This window comes from Temnothorax americanus, unplaced genomic scaffold, assembly GCF_048541705.1.
Source record: "Temnothorax americanus isolate GAGA-0224 unplaced genomic scaffold, ASM4854170v1 Scaffold3, whole genome shotgun sequence".
Classification (NCBI taxonomy): Eukaryota; Metazoa; Arthropoda; class Insecta; order Hymenoptera; family Formicidae; genus Temnothorax; species Temnothorax americanus.
Genome location: NW_027509442.1, coordinates 8,448,593 through 8,465,042, shown reverse-complemented (window position 1 = coordinate 8,465,042; position 16,450 = coordinate 8,448,593). Strand labels below are relative to the sequence as shown.

The 16,450-nt window shown below is 32.2% G+C and overlaps 1 protein-coding gene and 1 long non-coding RNA gene across 3 annotated transcripts in view; one reads left to right on the top strand and one right to left on the bottom strand.

Annotated features, from left to right (window-relative positions):
• Positions 1-16,450, bottom strand: part of LOC143900015 (uncharacterized) — a 297,879-nt gene that overhangs the window by 5,888 nt on the left and 275,541 nt on the right. The window contains exons 6-13 of one of the 2 annotated variants that reach the window (XM_077410901.1): positions 14,397-14,606; positions 13,028-13,288; positions 7,416-7,532; positions 7,183-7,296; positions 6,856-6,999; positions 1,960-2,162; positions 831-982; positions 677-749 (exon numbers count right to left, since the gene is read on the bottom strand). In XM_077410901.1, the coding sequence (XP_077267027.1) occupies positions 677-749; positions 831-982; positions 1,960-2,162; positions 6,856-6,999; positions 7,183-7,296; positions 7,416-7,532; positions 13,028-13,288; positions 14,397-14,606 (1,274 nt within the window). Of the gene's footprint in view, positions 1-676; positions 750-830; positions 983-1,959; positions 2,163-3,556; positions 3,746-6,855; positions 7,000-7,182; positions 7,297-7,415; positions 7,533-13,027; positions 13,289-14,396; positions 14,607-16,450 lie in introns of those variants that run through there. The other variant, XM_077410902.1, reaches the window with a different exon arrangement.
• LOC143900053 (uncharacterized) lies at positions 3,752-14,484 on the top strand. Its single transcript, XR_013257709.1, has 2 exons — positions 3,752-3,954; positions 12,907-14,484. It is a non-coding gene; the product is annotated as an uncharacterized LOC143900053 (long non-coding RNA).

Below are 16,450 nucleotides of genomic sequence, written 5' to 3'. Positions count from 1 at the left end.
TTAAGTTCTGAAATTATACATTGTATTAAGGAGGTATTCTTATCCTGAGTGCTGTTTTGGAGATGATTTTTTTTGGATAGAATAAATTTAAAATTGTTCAAGTTTCCTTTCTAAAATTTTTTACACATATTTATTCTGCTACCAACCCTCATACAGATTAAGAATGTTTTTTTTTCAGATATATACAACGTCTGCAACACTGGTTGCCAATCAGGGGTTTTTCCGCGCACCATTGTGCCCGAGCGTGCAAAACCACACGTTAAAATTTTTTTCTACAAAATTTATACATATTTTTGAAGCAACAATAAATATGTGTAAAAAAATTTCAGAAAGAAAACTCGACCCAATTTGAAATTTATTCTATCTTAAAAAATCACTTCTAAAACAGCACTCTAGACAAGAATACTCCCTTAAAACAATAAGCTCTTGATGTACATATTGATGTTGTCTGGAGAAAGTCGATAAAATTTTATTACATTAGATTAGACAGCGGAAATTTAATTTTACTAAAATAGATTATAATAAAATTTTGCTGACTAATCGTTTTTCAATAACAATCTTTGTGCGCGCGCGCACACACACGCACACACGCACGCACACACATTTTTTTCAAAAAATAATAACAATTATATTATAACAAGAATATTACGTCTCAATAATGTGATGCAATACTCACTTTAAAGCTTTATAACGTTCCTTCTCCGGATTGTTATCGGGCGGCTCGCATTCGAAAGATGCTAATGCAAGTGCTGTAAAGAAAATTAATATTTAAAATCGAACAATTTCGTGTTTTTATATTTTCACTACGGAATAGAATGGATATCGCTTACTGTTTTCCGTGAGTACGGGGCTCGCTTGGAGGAAGGCAATAACGCGCGGATTTTTCTCGAATGGACAGGCAACTTGTTTCCACGCGATAAATTCAGTCACCTGTTTCGCTAGTTGCCAGAACTTTTCGAAGTTAATGTGACCGTTTGGCAGTCTGAAATGCATAATAGATCGCATCAGGAAATTATAATTATTTCTGTAATACAAATTAATTATAATTTACATATTCTAAATAATTAGTTCGTCGAGTTTAAATACGCGTTGTATTTAACACACTGAATCGATAATCTTGATATCTAACGAGGCCAAAGTTTTTACTGATATAGATGCATTCTGAAATGTATTGTCAGTACTGGAAAACTATAATTTACGCTACATATAGATATAGATTTTCAGTATTGTCGGAATACACAAAATTTTTAGTTCTAGATGGATATATACATATTCAAAATGTTCAGCATATCAGTTCGCTGATTTCTGAAATACTTGTGACAGTTCAAAAAAAAGATTGTAAAGAAAATATTTATCTATTTCATACAAGCTACAACATGTGGTCTAAAAAATAATTGAAAATCTTTTTGAAAAAATTTAAAAGAAGATTTTCAATTTTTTTAGATATATATATATTTTTTCATAATATTATAAGGTACATTAAAACGAATTCAATGCATTTGAGAAATGCCACTTTTATTAATACTTAATGTCAAGGTTGCATTACTTAAAATAGCAATATTTATTCTATTATTTTATTTAACCTTTTATTATAAAAATATAAACATTGAACATTGTTTAAAAATAATTTTTGCGTTATGAACACATAATGTTAACGTAAAAGATTATCAGTATTTTCTAAATTTTTTTCCGAAATGGATATTTTTAAATATCACCATTTTTAACTAATACGATTTTTTTCATAATGTTGTTGAGAATATTATTGAAACAGACTCAACACTAGAGACAACACTATTTTTATTTACAATAATAAAGAAAAATTATAACCTATGTAAGCAAATGTTCAAACTATACCTATGTCTTCTTCCGCAATAAAAAGTTCTACTCTTTTCAATGGATTATATTATAAAATTATATAAATAGATCGTTCGATCGTATCGTACGTTTGACATTACTTACTTGTTACTGCAACCCTCATTGAGAAAATATAGGTCCTTGACGAGAAGGCTAAAGAAGGGCACTACAATTCGCTGGCGTTCGTCTGTAGCGCCAGCACTACGCCACATTGCAGCCTTCAACGTGCTACGATAGCTACTGAAATTGCTGCTTGGGTCCATTTGATGCTCCAAAATTGAAAATTTGGCAGATTGTATCTTTGACCACTGAAAGTTATAAAAATACATCGTAGATTGATTTATAAAATAAAAAATTAAAATTGTATAAAATTGTCTGTTAGAATTGTACAAAAATAGTCATATAGAGATAGATTCAAATAAAATAAAAATTTCATATTTCCTAATGTATATGTTATTTCATGTTTATAAAGTTCCGATAAGTATGAAAAAATAAAAAAGAAATTATAAATTATAAGCTGTATATTTATACATATACATGAACAATCTTTGTAGTAGTATAGAGAACTATAAAGAGTGAGGAAGTTTATGTATGGAAAGCACATTTTTTTTAGCATTTAAATTGCCTTAAATTATATTAATTATTATCCTATTATTGTCGTCTCGTATCACATTGTTGTCTGTAGTATTTTTAAATCTATAAATAATCTTAATTATTTTATATAAATTTATAAAAGATAACATTCAGAGATATTTACGCCAATCACGTTTACTTAATTTACAAATTTTACGACCTAACAATTAATATTTCTGACCGACATTCTTTATATTATAATATTTAGTCAGAAAAATGGTTGTAACAGATTAAAATTAAAAAAAATATTTTGGTGTATAAAACATAAAACAAACATTTATATATAATAAAATAATATCCATTATATATATATAGAGATGGTAATATAGAGAGTGTAATAATTATAAAATCAAAATTGAGTACTTTTATTACGTAATACTGTAGGATATTTTGATTCTAAACCGAGGTTGGCCAAACGTATGCCAGCTGTTTACAAGATAATTATCGAGTCAGCGATGTCTATTGTCTACGTGTCCTTATTTATTTATTATATCAAATCATTAACGATTGCGGATAGAGGATCTGTGAAGTCATCCTCGTGCGATGAAAGAGAAAGGAAGCTGAGACCGACGTGCATGCACTGTACAAAGTAGTTGTGCAAATCTTGTCAAATCTGAGATACAATTATTATATTATAATTATATATTATTAATAAATACGCTGACACACACTGCAGTACTTTTTTCTATTTACGTTTTTTAATTTAATCCTGATGCGGAGTATATAGGCTTTGTTCGTTTAAAGGTGCTAAAGATAGTCGATGGATAATATTTGCATCTGATTCAAGCCTCAGAGATTAAGAAACGATTAAAATGCTTCTATATACCTTCTAGTCTTCTGATAATTTCTTTACTTTTCATTTTTTTTCGGTTTTTCGGTTTTCAAAATATTACGATATATAAATTATATCTGGATGTAAGCTTTTCGTGCATTCGTTTTTAATATATATATATATATATATATATATATATATATATATATATATAAAGAATAAACATTTTTTAAATATAAAAATCTATCTTTAGTTACATTTCTTCTTTTATAGAATGCATGTTTTTGAAATGCATAAAAATTACTGTGGATTATCCATTCTATAAATAATTTTCTATCTTGCACAAAATCTTGTTTTGTCTGCCGAGACTTTGACTTTTGACCCCGTCTCACAGATAGACTCTTGATCTCCAGAGACTTCCTCTCGCCCGTCGTGAGAGCCATTTTTCTTGGCCCGACTTGATTCGACTCCACCGGAAACGTTCGTCTAGAGCAAAAACAGTAGCAATCGGGAACTCCTGCCAGATCCGGTAAATTGAAACTGGTTACGTCGGAAAGGATGTCGGAATACTATCGCATGAAAGGAACAGAATCTATTTTCCAGAAAAAGATCAGTGAAATAATAGAAATAAGGACACTGGGGATACAAGTAATAAGGAATTTGTTTCTCGAAAAAGCTTTTTTCAAAATGTTGTAGTAAGTAAAAATCTAAAAATCGCAAAATTTGATTAATTTATAAATTGTAAGGAAAAACGTATCATTGTGTTGAGATCAGTTATTTGCTGATGTTAATTGCCTTAGAACATATCATGGAACATATCATAGAACATATCATAGAACATATATGGTTGTTCTTGCAATAGCCTCGTAAATTGGAGCTTCAGTCACGCGTTAGCACAAAAGTAGGGAACGTTAAATTTTCATTAACGAAAATTACTGAACAAATCCTCTACACTACTGACATGTTCGTTATTTATTATAGTTTCAATAATTATTTTCAGTTTTTAAAAATTTAATTATTATCAGTCGGTTCGGTCAAATGAACTGAATTGTATATAGGCGCTTATATTAAACATTAGTTTGTGTGTGCGCGTGTGCGTGCGTGCGTGTGTGTGCGCGCATATGCGAGAGAGAGAGAGGGGGGGGGGGTAAGGAAACGGAGAGAAGTGGAGAGGAGGAAATGAGGAGGGAAGGAAGAAGGGAAAGGTTGGTTAAACTTGTAATTGAAAACGAAGAAAAAACTTTCCATGGTCCAATATTTCTCGTGATTCGATTTGCGGTACGATCGTATTACTAAAAAAAAAAGAGGAAGCGCATATTTTTTGCTATAATTTTCTTGCTATGCAGCAATTGGCCAATTTCTGTTTTGTTCACACGTGAAAGTTTTCATACGGATATATTTAGAGATAAAATTAAGAAAATATAAATTGGAATAGTAATTGTATGATAATGACAATCGAACAAGTTTTTTCTCGATGCTTTCGAATGAGAAATTCCGCAAAAGATATTGGCTTCAATTATTTTTCCATTTATCACAAAATTTATCATATAAAATTCACATTGTTTTTGTTGTTCTATTTTCCCCACACATGACAAGCACGTTTATTTTCTCCGCGCGCCAGTGTCATTTCGTTTTGCATATCGAAACGAGTAATATCATTTGTCTTCTATATTGCATGGTAAGTTATAACATTACTTTTTACGGTAAACGGATTCAAATTTGATGATATCGATGAGAAGGAATACGCGAAATTGCGATGACAGTGACATGAATACTAACGCGAATGCAAGAAACGAAATTAGTTTGTGATTGTTCTTTCAATTCCAATCCAAATTTCTCTTTGCAAATTGTTATTGCGATCGAGGTTTAAAGTCAATCATTCTATGCTTTAATTAGCTTCTAATTAACTTCTCATTAGCTAGGTGATATAATGGATTATAGTAATTATATTTAATTAAAGTTTTATAATAAATAATTACATATATGTATATTACTTTCGTATATACCGGAATACATAGTAGAATTTTGATGTTCATTTTAATTCACCGCTATTAGCATAAATCACTTTTAAATCATGATAAATTATCTTTCAATAAATCATGAATATCACGCAAAAATGAAACTCGCAAATATTAAATATATTCCTATACTATATTATTATTTAAAACTATTACATTATTTTCTTCCCTTTTATAAATCTCATTAAATTATTATTTAAATTAAATAATGTTTTTCATTTATTTTAGGATTTTGAAAAATTTCAACCTGTGTGTTTGTTCGGATTAATGTGAATATCAGACATATCTTTTCTTATAATTTTCTATAATAAATTTCTTATTATAGAATCACTAAGTTATTATATAAAGATTTAATTTCTTCTCGTAAAGCAACGCACACATTACCCCATATATTATTGAGATAAATATTAAATATATGGCAGCTTTCGGAAGCGCTGTCCGAGAGAGCGTCCCGCCGGGAGCTGGACGACTTGATTAAAGGAATTCCTGGATGGAGTGCATCCACGTGGAAATTGAGAATACGTAATAGCGTGAGTTCTCCCCCGTGGATGTGTGGAACGCTGGTCGAGCAATTAGCTAATTCCCAACGAGACGAAAGGAATGGCAGTGGCGCGAGGACAACGTTGCCGAGCAACGCCGTTTGACTTGAAACTTTTTAATTACGCGAATCGCGAGCCACATTTCGTGTCTTTTTCGCGGCGTCACGGTCAACCGCGATAGAAAAAATTCAATTCAAGCTAATTCGATTGCTCTGCCTTCGCTTTCTCTTCGTCAATTGCCTACTAACGTCTTCTTCCGCCCGTAGTGGATTGGATGTAACTTCGTACAACTAATTTTCACTAATGTGAATTATATAAAAATTAAATTAAATTATCATTCAAAAACTAAAATATCAAAAACTTTAGTGGATTATTCGTGCAAAAGTACGACAAAATCGTTCTTGATAGCTTTTTTCTTTGCGGAGAAACAACAAAAATTTATTTCTCGGCGTTTGCGGTTACATTCGCAATGTTGACACATGTCGTCACAGCTCACAGCACCCTACTCTCGATTTACAGGTCAAAGATTACAGGTTGTTTATATCACGGACGTGCAATACCCTCCCTCTTTCCTTGATGCCATTCCTCTCAACATTGCATTCTATAATGCAAAAAATGCATTCGAAGCTAACCATTTTGCGAATATTCGCATTTTTCAAATACGCTCTTGCTGGCGTAATTGAAAAATTGGGAAATATAAACATATGCATTGTCCCAAATATCTCCGTGCAAATAAAATTTATAGATGTCGGTTTCAATTTTCCGGACACAATTTTCGCGGGACTCGTTGCTCCAAGATTTTAGTAAAATTTGTGGAGCAATTATGTCGATTCAATGTATGTTGACCGTAGACAATATTTATAATGTTAAAGATAAAACGTACACATAGCATTATAATATATCTTTATAATATTTTTTTATATGCAGTTCAATAGAAATATAAGATATCCTAAATGTGTATTATTTTTTCTTTTAATATTCAAAACAAGCATAAATATTATTTTATCAATTAAACAAAAATTCATGTGTTCTCTCTTACCGTCTTCTTCAAGCGAGATATCGGGGACATGTTGAGGCCAGCAATGATAGCCATTAAAGAATTGAAGTTGCCAATATTAAAACATTCTCGAGCAGTCTCGATCCAATATTCGACGACACGAACGCGTTGCTTTTTCTTCGCATGCTGAAAAAGTAGGGAAAAACTTTTGGTTATGGAATGTCTAACATCTAACACATAGGTATTCGCCAATATTTTGAGAAAAAAATATATTTGTATCTTTTACGAAGGAATTTTGATTAAGCAACAAGAATTGTGCACAAAAAGTTGCAAAAAAATTTTAATATGCGTTAAAGCGATAATACTTACTTTGCAAACTTCTGTCGCTACAAAGTAGCTCAATCTATTAAACCATTGAACGTACGATTCAAGATTCCGAGTTTTCTTCATATCTTTGAAAGACGTTTCTAAATGCGGCGATTCCTGAATAATAAAAATAATAGCGTTTAATATAATTTACGATACAATTATAAAATTATCCTAAAAATATATATAAAATAATTCAAGTGTGAGATAATTGCAATTATCTAAAAATAACTCACTTTGGCGAAAGCCTGCACAAATTCCTCGGGTCCGATGTAAGAGAGTCTTTCAAGTTCTACATGAGTCAATTGTTGTGCCAGTACAGTGGCTGATGGACAGAGTTCAGTAATATCCACCTAAATGATATAAAATAATAATTTTATATTGTTATGTTCAAAATAATAATATTTCTAGATAATGTCGTATCGAAGACAATACATTAATTTGCAAAATTTTCATAAAACGAATATTGTAGAAAAACATCCAACTTAAAGTATCTAAATTAAATGTTTTTCTGTAACGTTTTATTCATTATTTAGATTATGAATTTATATTGGCCTTAAAAAATCGATTCAATCCATAAATTTACATAAGAAATCATATCTTCAAATCGTAATACACAAACGCGCTTATATATGAAGAAATTTATTGTTCTAAGTTCTAAATTTTGCTCTCATCGAGAGAAAGTACAGTAAGATTACAAGAGAAATGATAGGACAAATTATTACGCGCGAAAAGGAAAACTGTTGGTCTGAGTATTCGATGGTACCTAACAAATAACCATTTACATACACCGTTTGTCGTGTTGCTATTGACTTGTATACTTTCCCTGTTTTAATAAGATTTCAATTTTTCAGAGCTTTGATTTCTTTATTTTTTGTTCGTTTTATTCTATTTCATTTATTTATTTATTTTAATTATTGCAACATTTCAAAAAACAATATACCAGAGAGAAAAAGAGAGCGAAAGAGAGAGAAAGAGAGAGAGAGAGAGAGAGAAGAGGGGGATGCATTCTTTTATATTTTCAACCTCACGTCTAATTGCAAGTCTATGTATATGTAGATATGCATCCCTTGATAACTTTGATCTGCAAGAAATGATAGATGGTGATAAATATACGTATATAGCTTTTCCGATTGCGGCAGAGAAGTAAAGACGTCGTCGAGAGACGACGAATAAAATCACTAGGCCGGGTGATCCGTTTAGGAGGAAATGGCACTCCGAGACGGACTTCCCTCTATCGAATTATATCGCCGATCATGTTATCGAAGAACCGGGTGCAAAAGTGGACAGAGACTAAGAAAAAGAAGAAATTGCTTTGATGAGTATGCCCGTAAAAGAGATAATTCAAGAATTTTCACGTGGAACTCTGCTCTGTAAAAAAATATCATAATTTCAGATATTTCGAAGCAAGCAATCAAAATATGATATTTTTCTATGGATAAAGGGCACTCTTAAACATAAAATGTTTTGTGTAATAAATAAAATAAATTTTTGTAATGGAGAAAAAACATGAAAAGTGTTATCACCAAAAAAATTACGAGATGATCCAAACTACAATAGTTGTATTTTCTTCTTCCTAAATCAATCATGGATTGCTGTGAAATATCATGCAAGTGCGGTTTCTTTTTTCTGCATGCGTAACATTGCAACATTCGCGTGATTTCTCACATCGAGTGATTATAGTAGTAAATTTTCTTAATCGTTGCTTCACCATGACGAAATTATTTCCATAAAAGCCAAAAAATTCACATAAATTTGAAATAAATTGTTAATTAGAAACAATATTAATTTTTCTTGCACGATACTTGCAATTTAAATAATATTTATTATTGTTGCAAGCCTTTTCACATAATTAATACATGTAGCTCATCGTTTATTTCTGATTGTTAAATATGTTTTATAATATATTTTAACTGTTTTCAATTAAGTTCATTCTATTGCAATATAGTAATACTTATACATATAGTAATACTTATCACTTCAACATAATAACATAAAGTTTAAAAATTATTCATGAGTTGTTTTCAGAAAGTACAAAATTTCCTTCTATATAATCTATATGTATAATAAATTTTGCGCTTGAGATACGTATTTACTTAAACAAGATTTGCATATTTTAACTGATTTAATTTCACACATACATTGTCAATATCTCTCGCAGAGAGACTGTAGATAATATATAAATATATTATGTGCAACAAGGAAGAGATAAATATAAAACTCAATTATAAAGTTATTCTTTAGTTCTATTTTCTCCGATATCAAGAAATTCCTTTCTCAGCAAAAGCAATTTTGAGATATAGCAAAGCGAGTAGATAATTTATAACAAAAAATGTCATGCACATGCCACATTTTCTCATGCAGTTTCATTTCAAGAGAGCGAAACTCAACTGAACCGATGGATAAAATAAATTGTAAGTTAAAACGAAATTTCTAACGAAGGCGGAGAGGATGCAATCGTGAGATGTTTTTGCTAGCTTTCGATATAGGATGCACTTAGAAGTTGCTCGATAGAAAGAAAACAAATATCAAAAACTCATGATTGGTCTCGTAAGTTACTTCTCGTCTTGAGCAAAAAGAAATGGTCTTCTTCTGGTGTGACACGTAACGAACGACCGCTGCGAAAGTACGGCAAACTAATAATTCAGCTCTTTACGCTTGGGATTATTTGTATCGTTATGTTGACGGATAAAATACATTTTGAAATCTACGAATACGAAAATACGAAGTTTCTAACTAATTGTGAGTTTAATATATCTTTTCGCATTTGTCAATTAAAAAACAACACACGATACTTGTTATTAAACGATGACAAATATTGCGTTACGCTATAATTTATAGAACGTTCATAAATCCTCGAAGAGAAAACAGAACTCGATCAGAACTGAAAAAATAAAATATTTTTGGAAAAACTAAAATAATAAGAGAGCAGAGAATGGGAGAAAGAAAGGGGAAGAAGCGGGAGAGAGGTAAAGAAAATACGGCATTATTGGTCTCGAGAGTTGTAACTCTTCCATGTTTCCACGTGAAACAGCATCGTTGCTATCGTCGTGGCACGTACAGAACGAGTTGAAAAACGCTTCGAAGCGAATTTGCGGTTTAATAAGCCGAAGCTTCGCGAGAGCTCGACGTGCTTCACTTGTCTCATGCTTTCTTCTTCTCCTCTTGTTCTTAGCATTTTTTTTTTTTTTACTTATACGCGCTCTTGTCTTTCCTTTCCAGCTTGTCTTAGAGCTCGTGATAAGTAATCTCCGCAAAACTCCACAAACTACGAATCACATACGTTAACAAAACAGCTAAAGCAACCACGATCAAGTAGCCACAGTGGCTTTTGTTCATGTACAAAGTTTTGATACAACAATAAAGAGATTTTAAATGTAATCATCGTCGTCAAATGAATTAACTTATAAGCCTGTTGTGATTTGTGATTGCAAGATCATGTATCATATTTTGCTCCTTTGTTAGAAGCAAATTAGTAAAATTGTTAAAGAAATAAGGATCACGTAAAACATTCATGCCAAGCGTTTAGTAACTACACAGCAAAATATAATGTCGTAAAGGATAATATAAATTGTTATCGTATATTTATTGCATCTTTTACATAAATGTATGCATCTCGATCAAGGGTTTTCAAAAAGCAGAAACTATGCGTTTTTATATCTATAGGAAATTGTGTGTGTGTGCTTAAACATTTCTTATTTCCTTATAGAAATTTTGCGACCTTTACCATATAATCTGCAAAAAATCGTCTTATAAAATATTCTTTGGAATAAATTCGCCGGAAATTCTATCTCGCAGGTTTAATGGAATTTTTCGTTTTAAACATATAAATACCTAATTTTATTTGCATCTTGCACGTAAGTAACAGTTATTTCGTATTCATGGCAGAATTATTGCGTGCGTAAGCTCAATATAAATATCCCCTAACTCGTTTATATCGTGTTAGCATTAGTATTTTGGAGGATAATCTGATTCAGAATGGAAAATAATGTTTGGACGTTCTGAATCGTTTACCATAAATATGATGTGGATAAATAAAAATGTAACTTTAATAAAAATAAATTTTTAAATTTAATATTGAAACTTTGCATTTTCTTATAAAATATATATATTTTTAATGTATAGAAATATAATGTGAGATCAATTGATTCATAATCACATTTAAAATAAAATTTCGTACTTGGTAATATTTATAATTGATTATCTAAAAAGTTTGCACATTTAATAATAATTTGATGGTTTTCTTTATGCGAAAGCTATTTATTTTAATCGAGAATATTAAAATTAAGATTTTGTTTCAATATTTAAAGTTTCATATTATTCTCTGCACAAACATTCTTTTCCAAGATATTGCATTCAATTTTGACTTTTATTTTAGTGTAAGGTATACTTTTCGTGCTGTAATTCAATTTTATGTTTTACAGTATTCTAAATAAAAAAATTTTAATGAAATAGATAGCAATTGCTATATTTTTCGTAGATATGGCGCGTAGATATATCTGCCATTTACAATTGCAAAAAAAGAGGAAACTACTAAAACTGAACAACTCGATAGGCGTATCAGAGGTATAGATTACTATAATTTATAAATATTATTATTGTCTCAGAGAAATTCCGCCTTCTAACATATCATCGTAATCCTTGACGCGAAACGACCTATAGCATCATTCAAAGAGGTGTGCAGCCACACAATTTCGTACTGATTACTGATTAGCCACACATGACACCGTCCGGTATATTTAACTAACTAACGTAGCTGCAAATTACCTATTAGCGGGTGTTACAAGCGGCAGATAGGCACGCAATAATCAAATTAACGGAATGATTAACGTCTCCCTGTATGGAAACTGCACTAACAGGGTTAGACTAACCGCGCAAAGTGCACGCGCGTACGCCCACGTGGACCGTGGACCGTAGACGTCCAAGTTTGTGCGTTTCGATCGGGATGCGTATATGTGCGCGTTGGTGCGCGTGCGATACGTGAATGTAACCGAGATACCTACATTCGTGTAACGTAACAATCGCGATATAGCAATCCATGTGTGGAACACGTTCGGAAGTGAGAGAGAATGCATAAGAGGCGAGGCGTTATCCGGAGGGAGAATATTATCGCTTCATTATGCTGAAAGTCCTCGAAGGGTCGATGCGATTACGGTAAGCCGAGTAATCGGGCTTTGCAACATGGCAAGCCGGTTACGCGAGTAAAATCCATATTGAAATTGCGGAACAATGCGGAGCTCGGTTCATTGCGCGATTGACCGACACTACTGTATACTCTTTCTATTTTTCTCTTTATTAGCTTTTAACTACCTTACTATCTTATCTTTGTGCGTGGTGTGTAATTTTATGAAGCCTCATGATGTAAATTACATAGAGAAATCTTATTTTTGCAAATATGGATATAATTTGTATTCAAATCTAACTATGACATGGACGATGTGATCGACGCATACTGATACGATTGTAAGTTTGATTTATACGAGATATAAGAGTTATTTTCTATAATTAATAAATGTTATCCCGACACAATAGGACATTATAAAAATTGTTAGCATACAAGATCATGTAAATCGACTTATGCGGATGCATTACTTTGATTTCTCTGCGGAAAGAAAGCTTTCGTCATCACCAAATTACATTTTTGTTATTCAGTTAGACTGTACGTCGCTATTGTTTGAAAAAATTGATAGGAATCATTACAAACTTTATACGCACAATTAATTTCAGAGAGATCGGCGATGCTGTAGTTTGGAAAATGTCGCGCTAAGTTACCACCTATAAGCCGAGGTGGGACAACGAAATGCAAGCTGATGGCCGCAAATGGGCGCTTGTATCGAAACTCACGAACCTGTGTAAGCTGCTCCGTTGCTGCCTCGGTCGCCAGTCTGGCCAGGCCCTCTTCGTACCTTTCCAGAGCCGTCAGTCGTAGCAGCAAGTTTTGCAACAGCGCTGAAACTTCCTGCCTGGCCGCGGCGTTAACCGCCGCGACTTTCTGCGTGATGGACCTAACATGACCCATCACCCTCTCATCCCGGAAGTCATACGGAAATGTTTCCGTCCATTCCGCTAGCAGCTGTACCAGCCGCGGCACGAAACGATGCAATCGTTCCTGGAATACGTACTGATACTTAATCGTTTTACAATGACGAAGGTGATTTTTTATTCCAGGGAGCAAAATGTCTTTCGGAATGTGAATAAAGTGATGAGAACGAGAGTGGAGTATTGATATCATTAAGAGACTATCGGAGCGATTTGTGAACGAGAAATATACATGTCACTGAAAAAAGGTTTTGGTTATAATAACCAAGGATTGGTGAAATAGCTTCAACTAAAGGGTTTAGTAATTATGACAAAATATTCGATTAATGTTAATCAAATTTGTTAACATTAACCAAATTATTTCGTCATAATCACTAAACCCTTTAGTTGAAGCTATTTCAGCAATCCTTGGTTATTATAACTAAAACCTTTTTTCAGTGATAGCAACAATTAGTTTCGAAACAATACCGTTATACATATAGGATTATATGTATATATAATATACATATTATATATATATATATATATATATATATATATATATATATATGTAGGTCCAGGGGTATGTTCCGGGACTGTTTACGTTTTTTGAAATGTACAGTCCTGGAATATAACGCATATATATGTAATCAGATTCAAAAAACTGTCCCGAAAAATGCCGTAGGACATCAATTTTTTCCAGGACAGTCCTGGAAACTGCCAAATGTCCCGGAATATACCGATATCAAAAATAAAAGTCCCGGAACATACTTCCAGACCTATACATATATATATATATATATCACGTATTAATATATATAAAAAAAAAAAAAAAAAAAAAAACAAAATGGTATACTACCTATTTGAAAATGTTTTAATAAGTACTCGCAATTTGATTTTGAAAGAAAAAGATTTTAATAATTTGACAATTTACTATAAAAAATTGTAAGATAAAAGAAAACTGTCTATTTTATTCGAATGTAAAGTAGAAGAGGAGAGAGGAGATTGAGAAGAACTATATGAAATTTCTTGTGTTTATATTTTCCGTGGAAGAATAGATCGAGAAGGTGGAAGGAAAATACGACCAGATATAAAGATGGATGACTTTGCGATGAAACAATAATACGCGGCCTTCGCGAATGCCTGATGTCAGTAGAGAGCTTCGTGTCATTTCGCAGATGAGAAGTATTGATGCTCACCTTACCGCCCTCTCCATTCAGATTCTGCTGATGCTCGCAGAGAGCGCAAACCTCACCCAACAGCTCGTGCGGTTTGATGAAGAGCCTGGCGCTCAGCAAAAAGGCAAAGAGATACGCTCGATCGGGATAATATTCCTCCGTAGGCACCATATGCTGTACTAACGCCTCGAGTGAGCCTGAGACGAGGTTGCCATCTCGGTACACCAAAGCCTGAAACAGTATACGGGTTAGCTTGGGTATACATCAGTAACGCGATAACGCCATGTTGCGAATTTAGCATATTATTTGTAGTAGATTCGGTATAATAATGATTAACTTACAAATAATATAATTCAGAAAATAACAATATTTTAAATAATATTTTAAAACATTTAAAAATTTTGAAATATTCTAAATTTTTTAAATGATATTCCTGCCTTTAAATTTTCTATCAATATAAAGATCTATTTTTCAGCAGAATAAAGTCTTAAAAATATATTCTTGGAAAATTACAACTGGAGCAATAAAAGCAATTTTTATATTTCACTATCAGTTATCTTTAATAGTTTTCAAGTTATCATCAAGTTATCTAAAAAGGCTTAGGATATTCCACAATACCCGCATTTTCTCTGTATAATATAAATTATTTACACGATATTTATATAGGTACACGTTACAAGTTGGCAATGCATAATTCCGGAACTTTTTGAATTTTTTCCATTGTGCAATTGTGCATTATTCTCGGTACACGAGACTTTCACGAGTAGATATACGTGCGCGGAATGTAGAATTTGCTTGGTAGGCGGTAGGTACTGTCGAACGCCTCCGCGGAACGCGCTTTTGAGTTAGCTCGTTTCAAAGTTGGCGAATGCTAAATCTGCGCATCATCAAAGTTGCACTCACAGCCGAGGTAAGCTCTAACAAGCTGTCGGGTGTTCAAATTGGATTCCAGCTTAAACTTATCGCGTCTTAATGCGACATTGACAAGGTAATATTTCCGCCATGAACGACCGTTCAAGTTCTTGGCGCATCCGATTAGCTCAGTAATTGACAATATCATTCCGGAAATGTACATATAAATTTATGCTTTACATGTGACAGATAAGTGAACAAAAATATTATGGATGTGTTTAATATACTACCGTGTGTAATCTTATCAATAATTGGTCAATTGTGTGGTTAATGAGATAATTATCAAATATTTCATAAGCGTAACCAATAATTGCAATTACCATAATTGATAAAGAAAGAGAGAGAAAGAGAAAGAAAAAGAGTCTTCCCTCTCTATATAATTACATTTTTCTTCATATTGTAGGTATATGTGTTTTTATTTTTGCAGATTTCTCTCATAGCAATGTGTTTTGAAAATATTCTAACTGGCAATGAGTAACTGATATAAACTTGTATGATCCACATGAAGGATTTAAATAGCTTAAGCTTAACTTCCGTTAATGCAACATCGACGAGATAACGTTCTCACCTCAACTCGCGAGCAGTGTAGAAACTTTCAACGCCATCAACGGTCGGTTGGGATATACGAGTTAATGCGAAAGTGTGAAAATCTACCTCAACCGCACGTGTACTGCGCTATACTAATTTTCTATCTCTCTCTCTCTCTCTCTCTCTCTCTTTCTTTGAAGCTCTTTAACTGATTAAAAATAATTTGATAGACTCAATAATACATATGTTTTTGAAGTTTGTTTAGCTCAAAACATTTTCAACAACGCACGTATTCGCTAGAATTTCTTTGCTGTAAAAGTATTGTGCAATATCCTCGGAAGAAAAGAAGGTAAAACTATACTCTCACACATGTTCTCTTTTTAATATTTCAGAAACTTGCAGATTATCATATTTGCATTTAAAAAATTAAATAAAATTTTTAGATTAACGAATAATAAAACATTTTTTTCAGACTGGTTCTTACAATTTAGGAATTAATAATATAGTGTATTAGTATTCTTTTGTTAAATTTTATAAACGCCGTTGTGCCCTGTAAAGACGTAAATATTATTTAAAATCTTTATTCACAATTGTTTTCTAATAAATGTTACTAACTGCTTTGGCTTTAACTACAA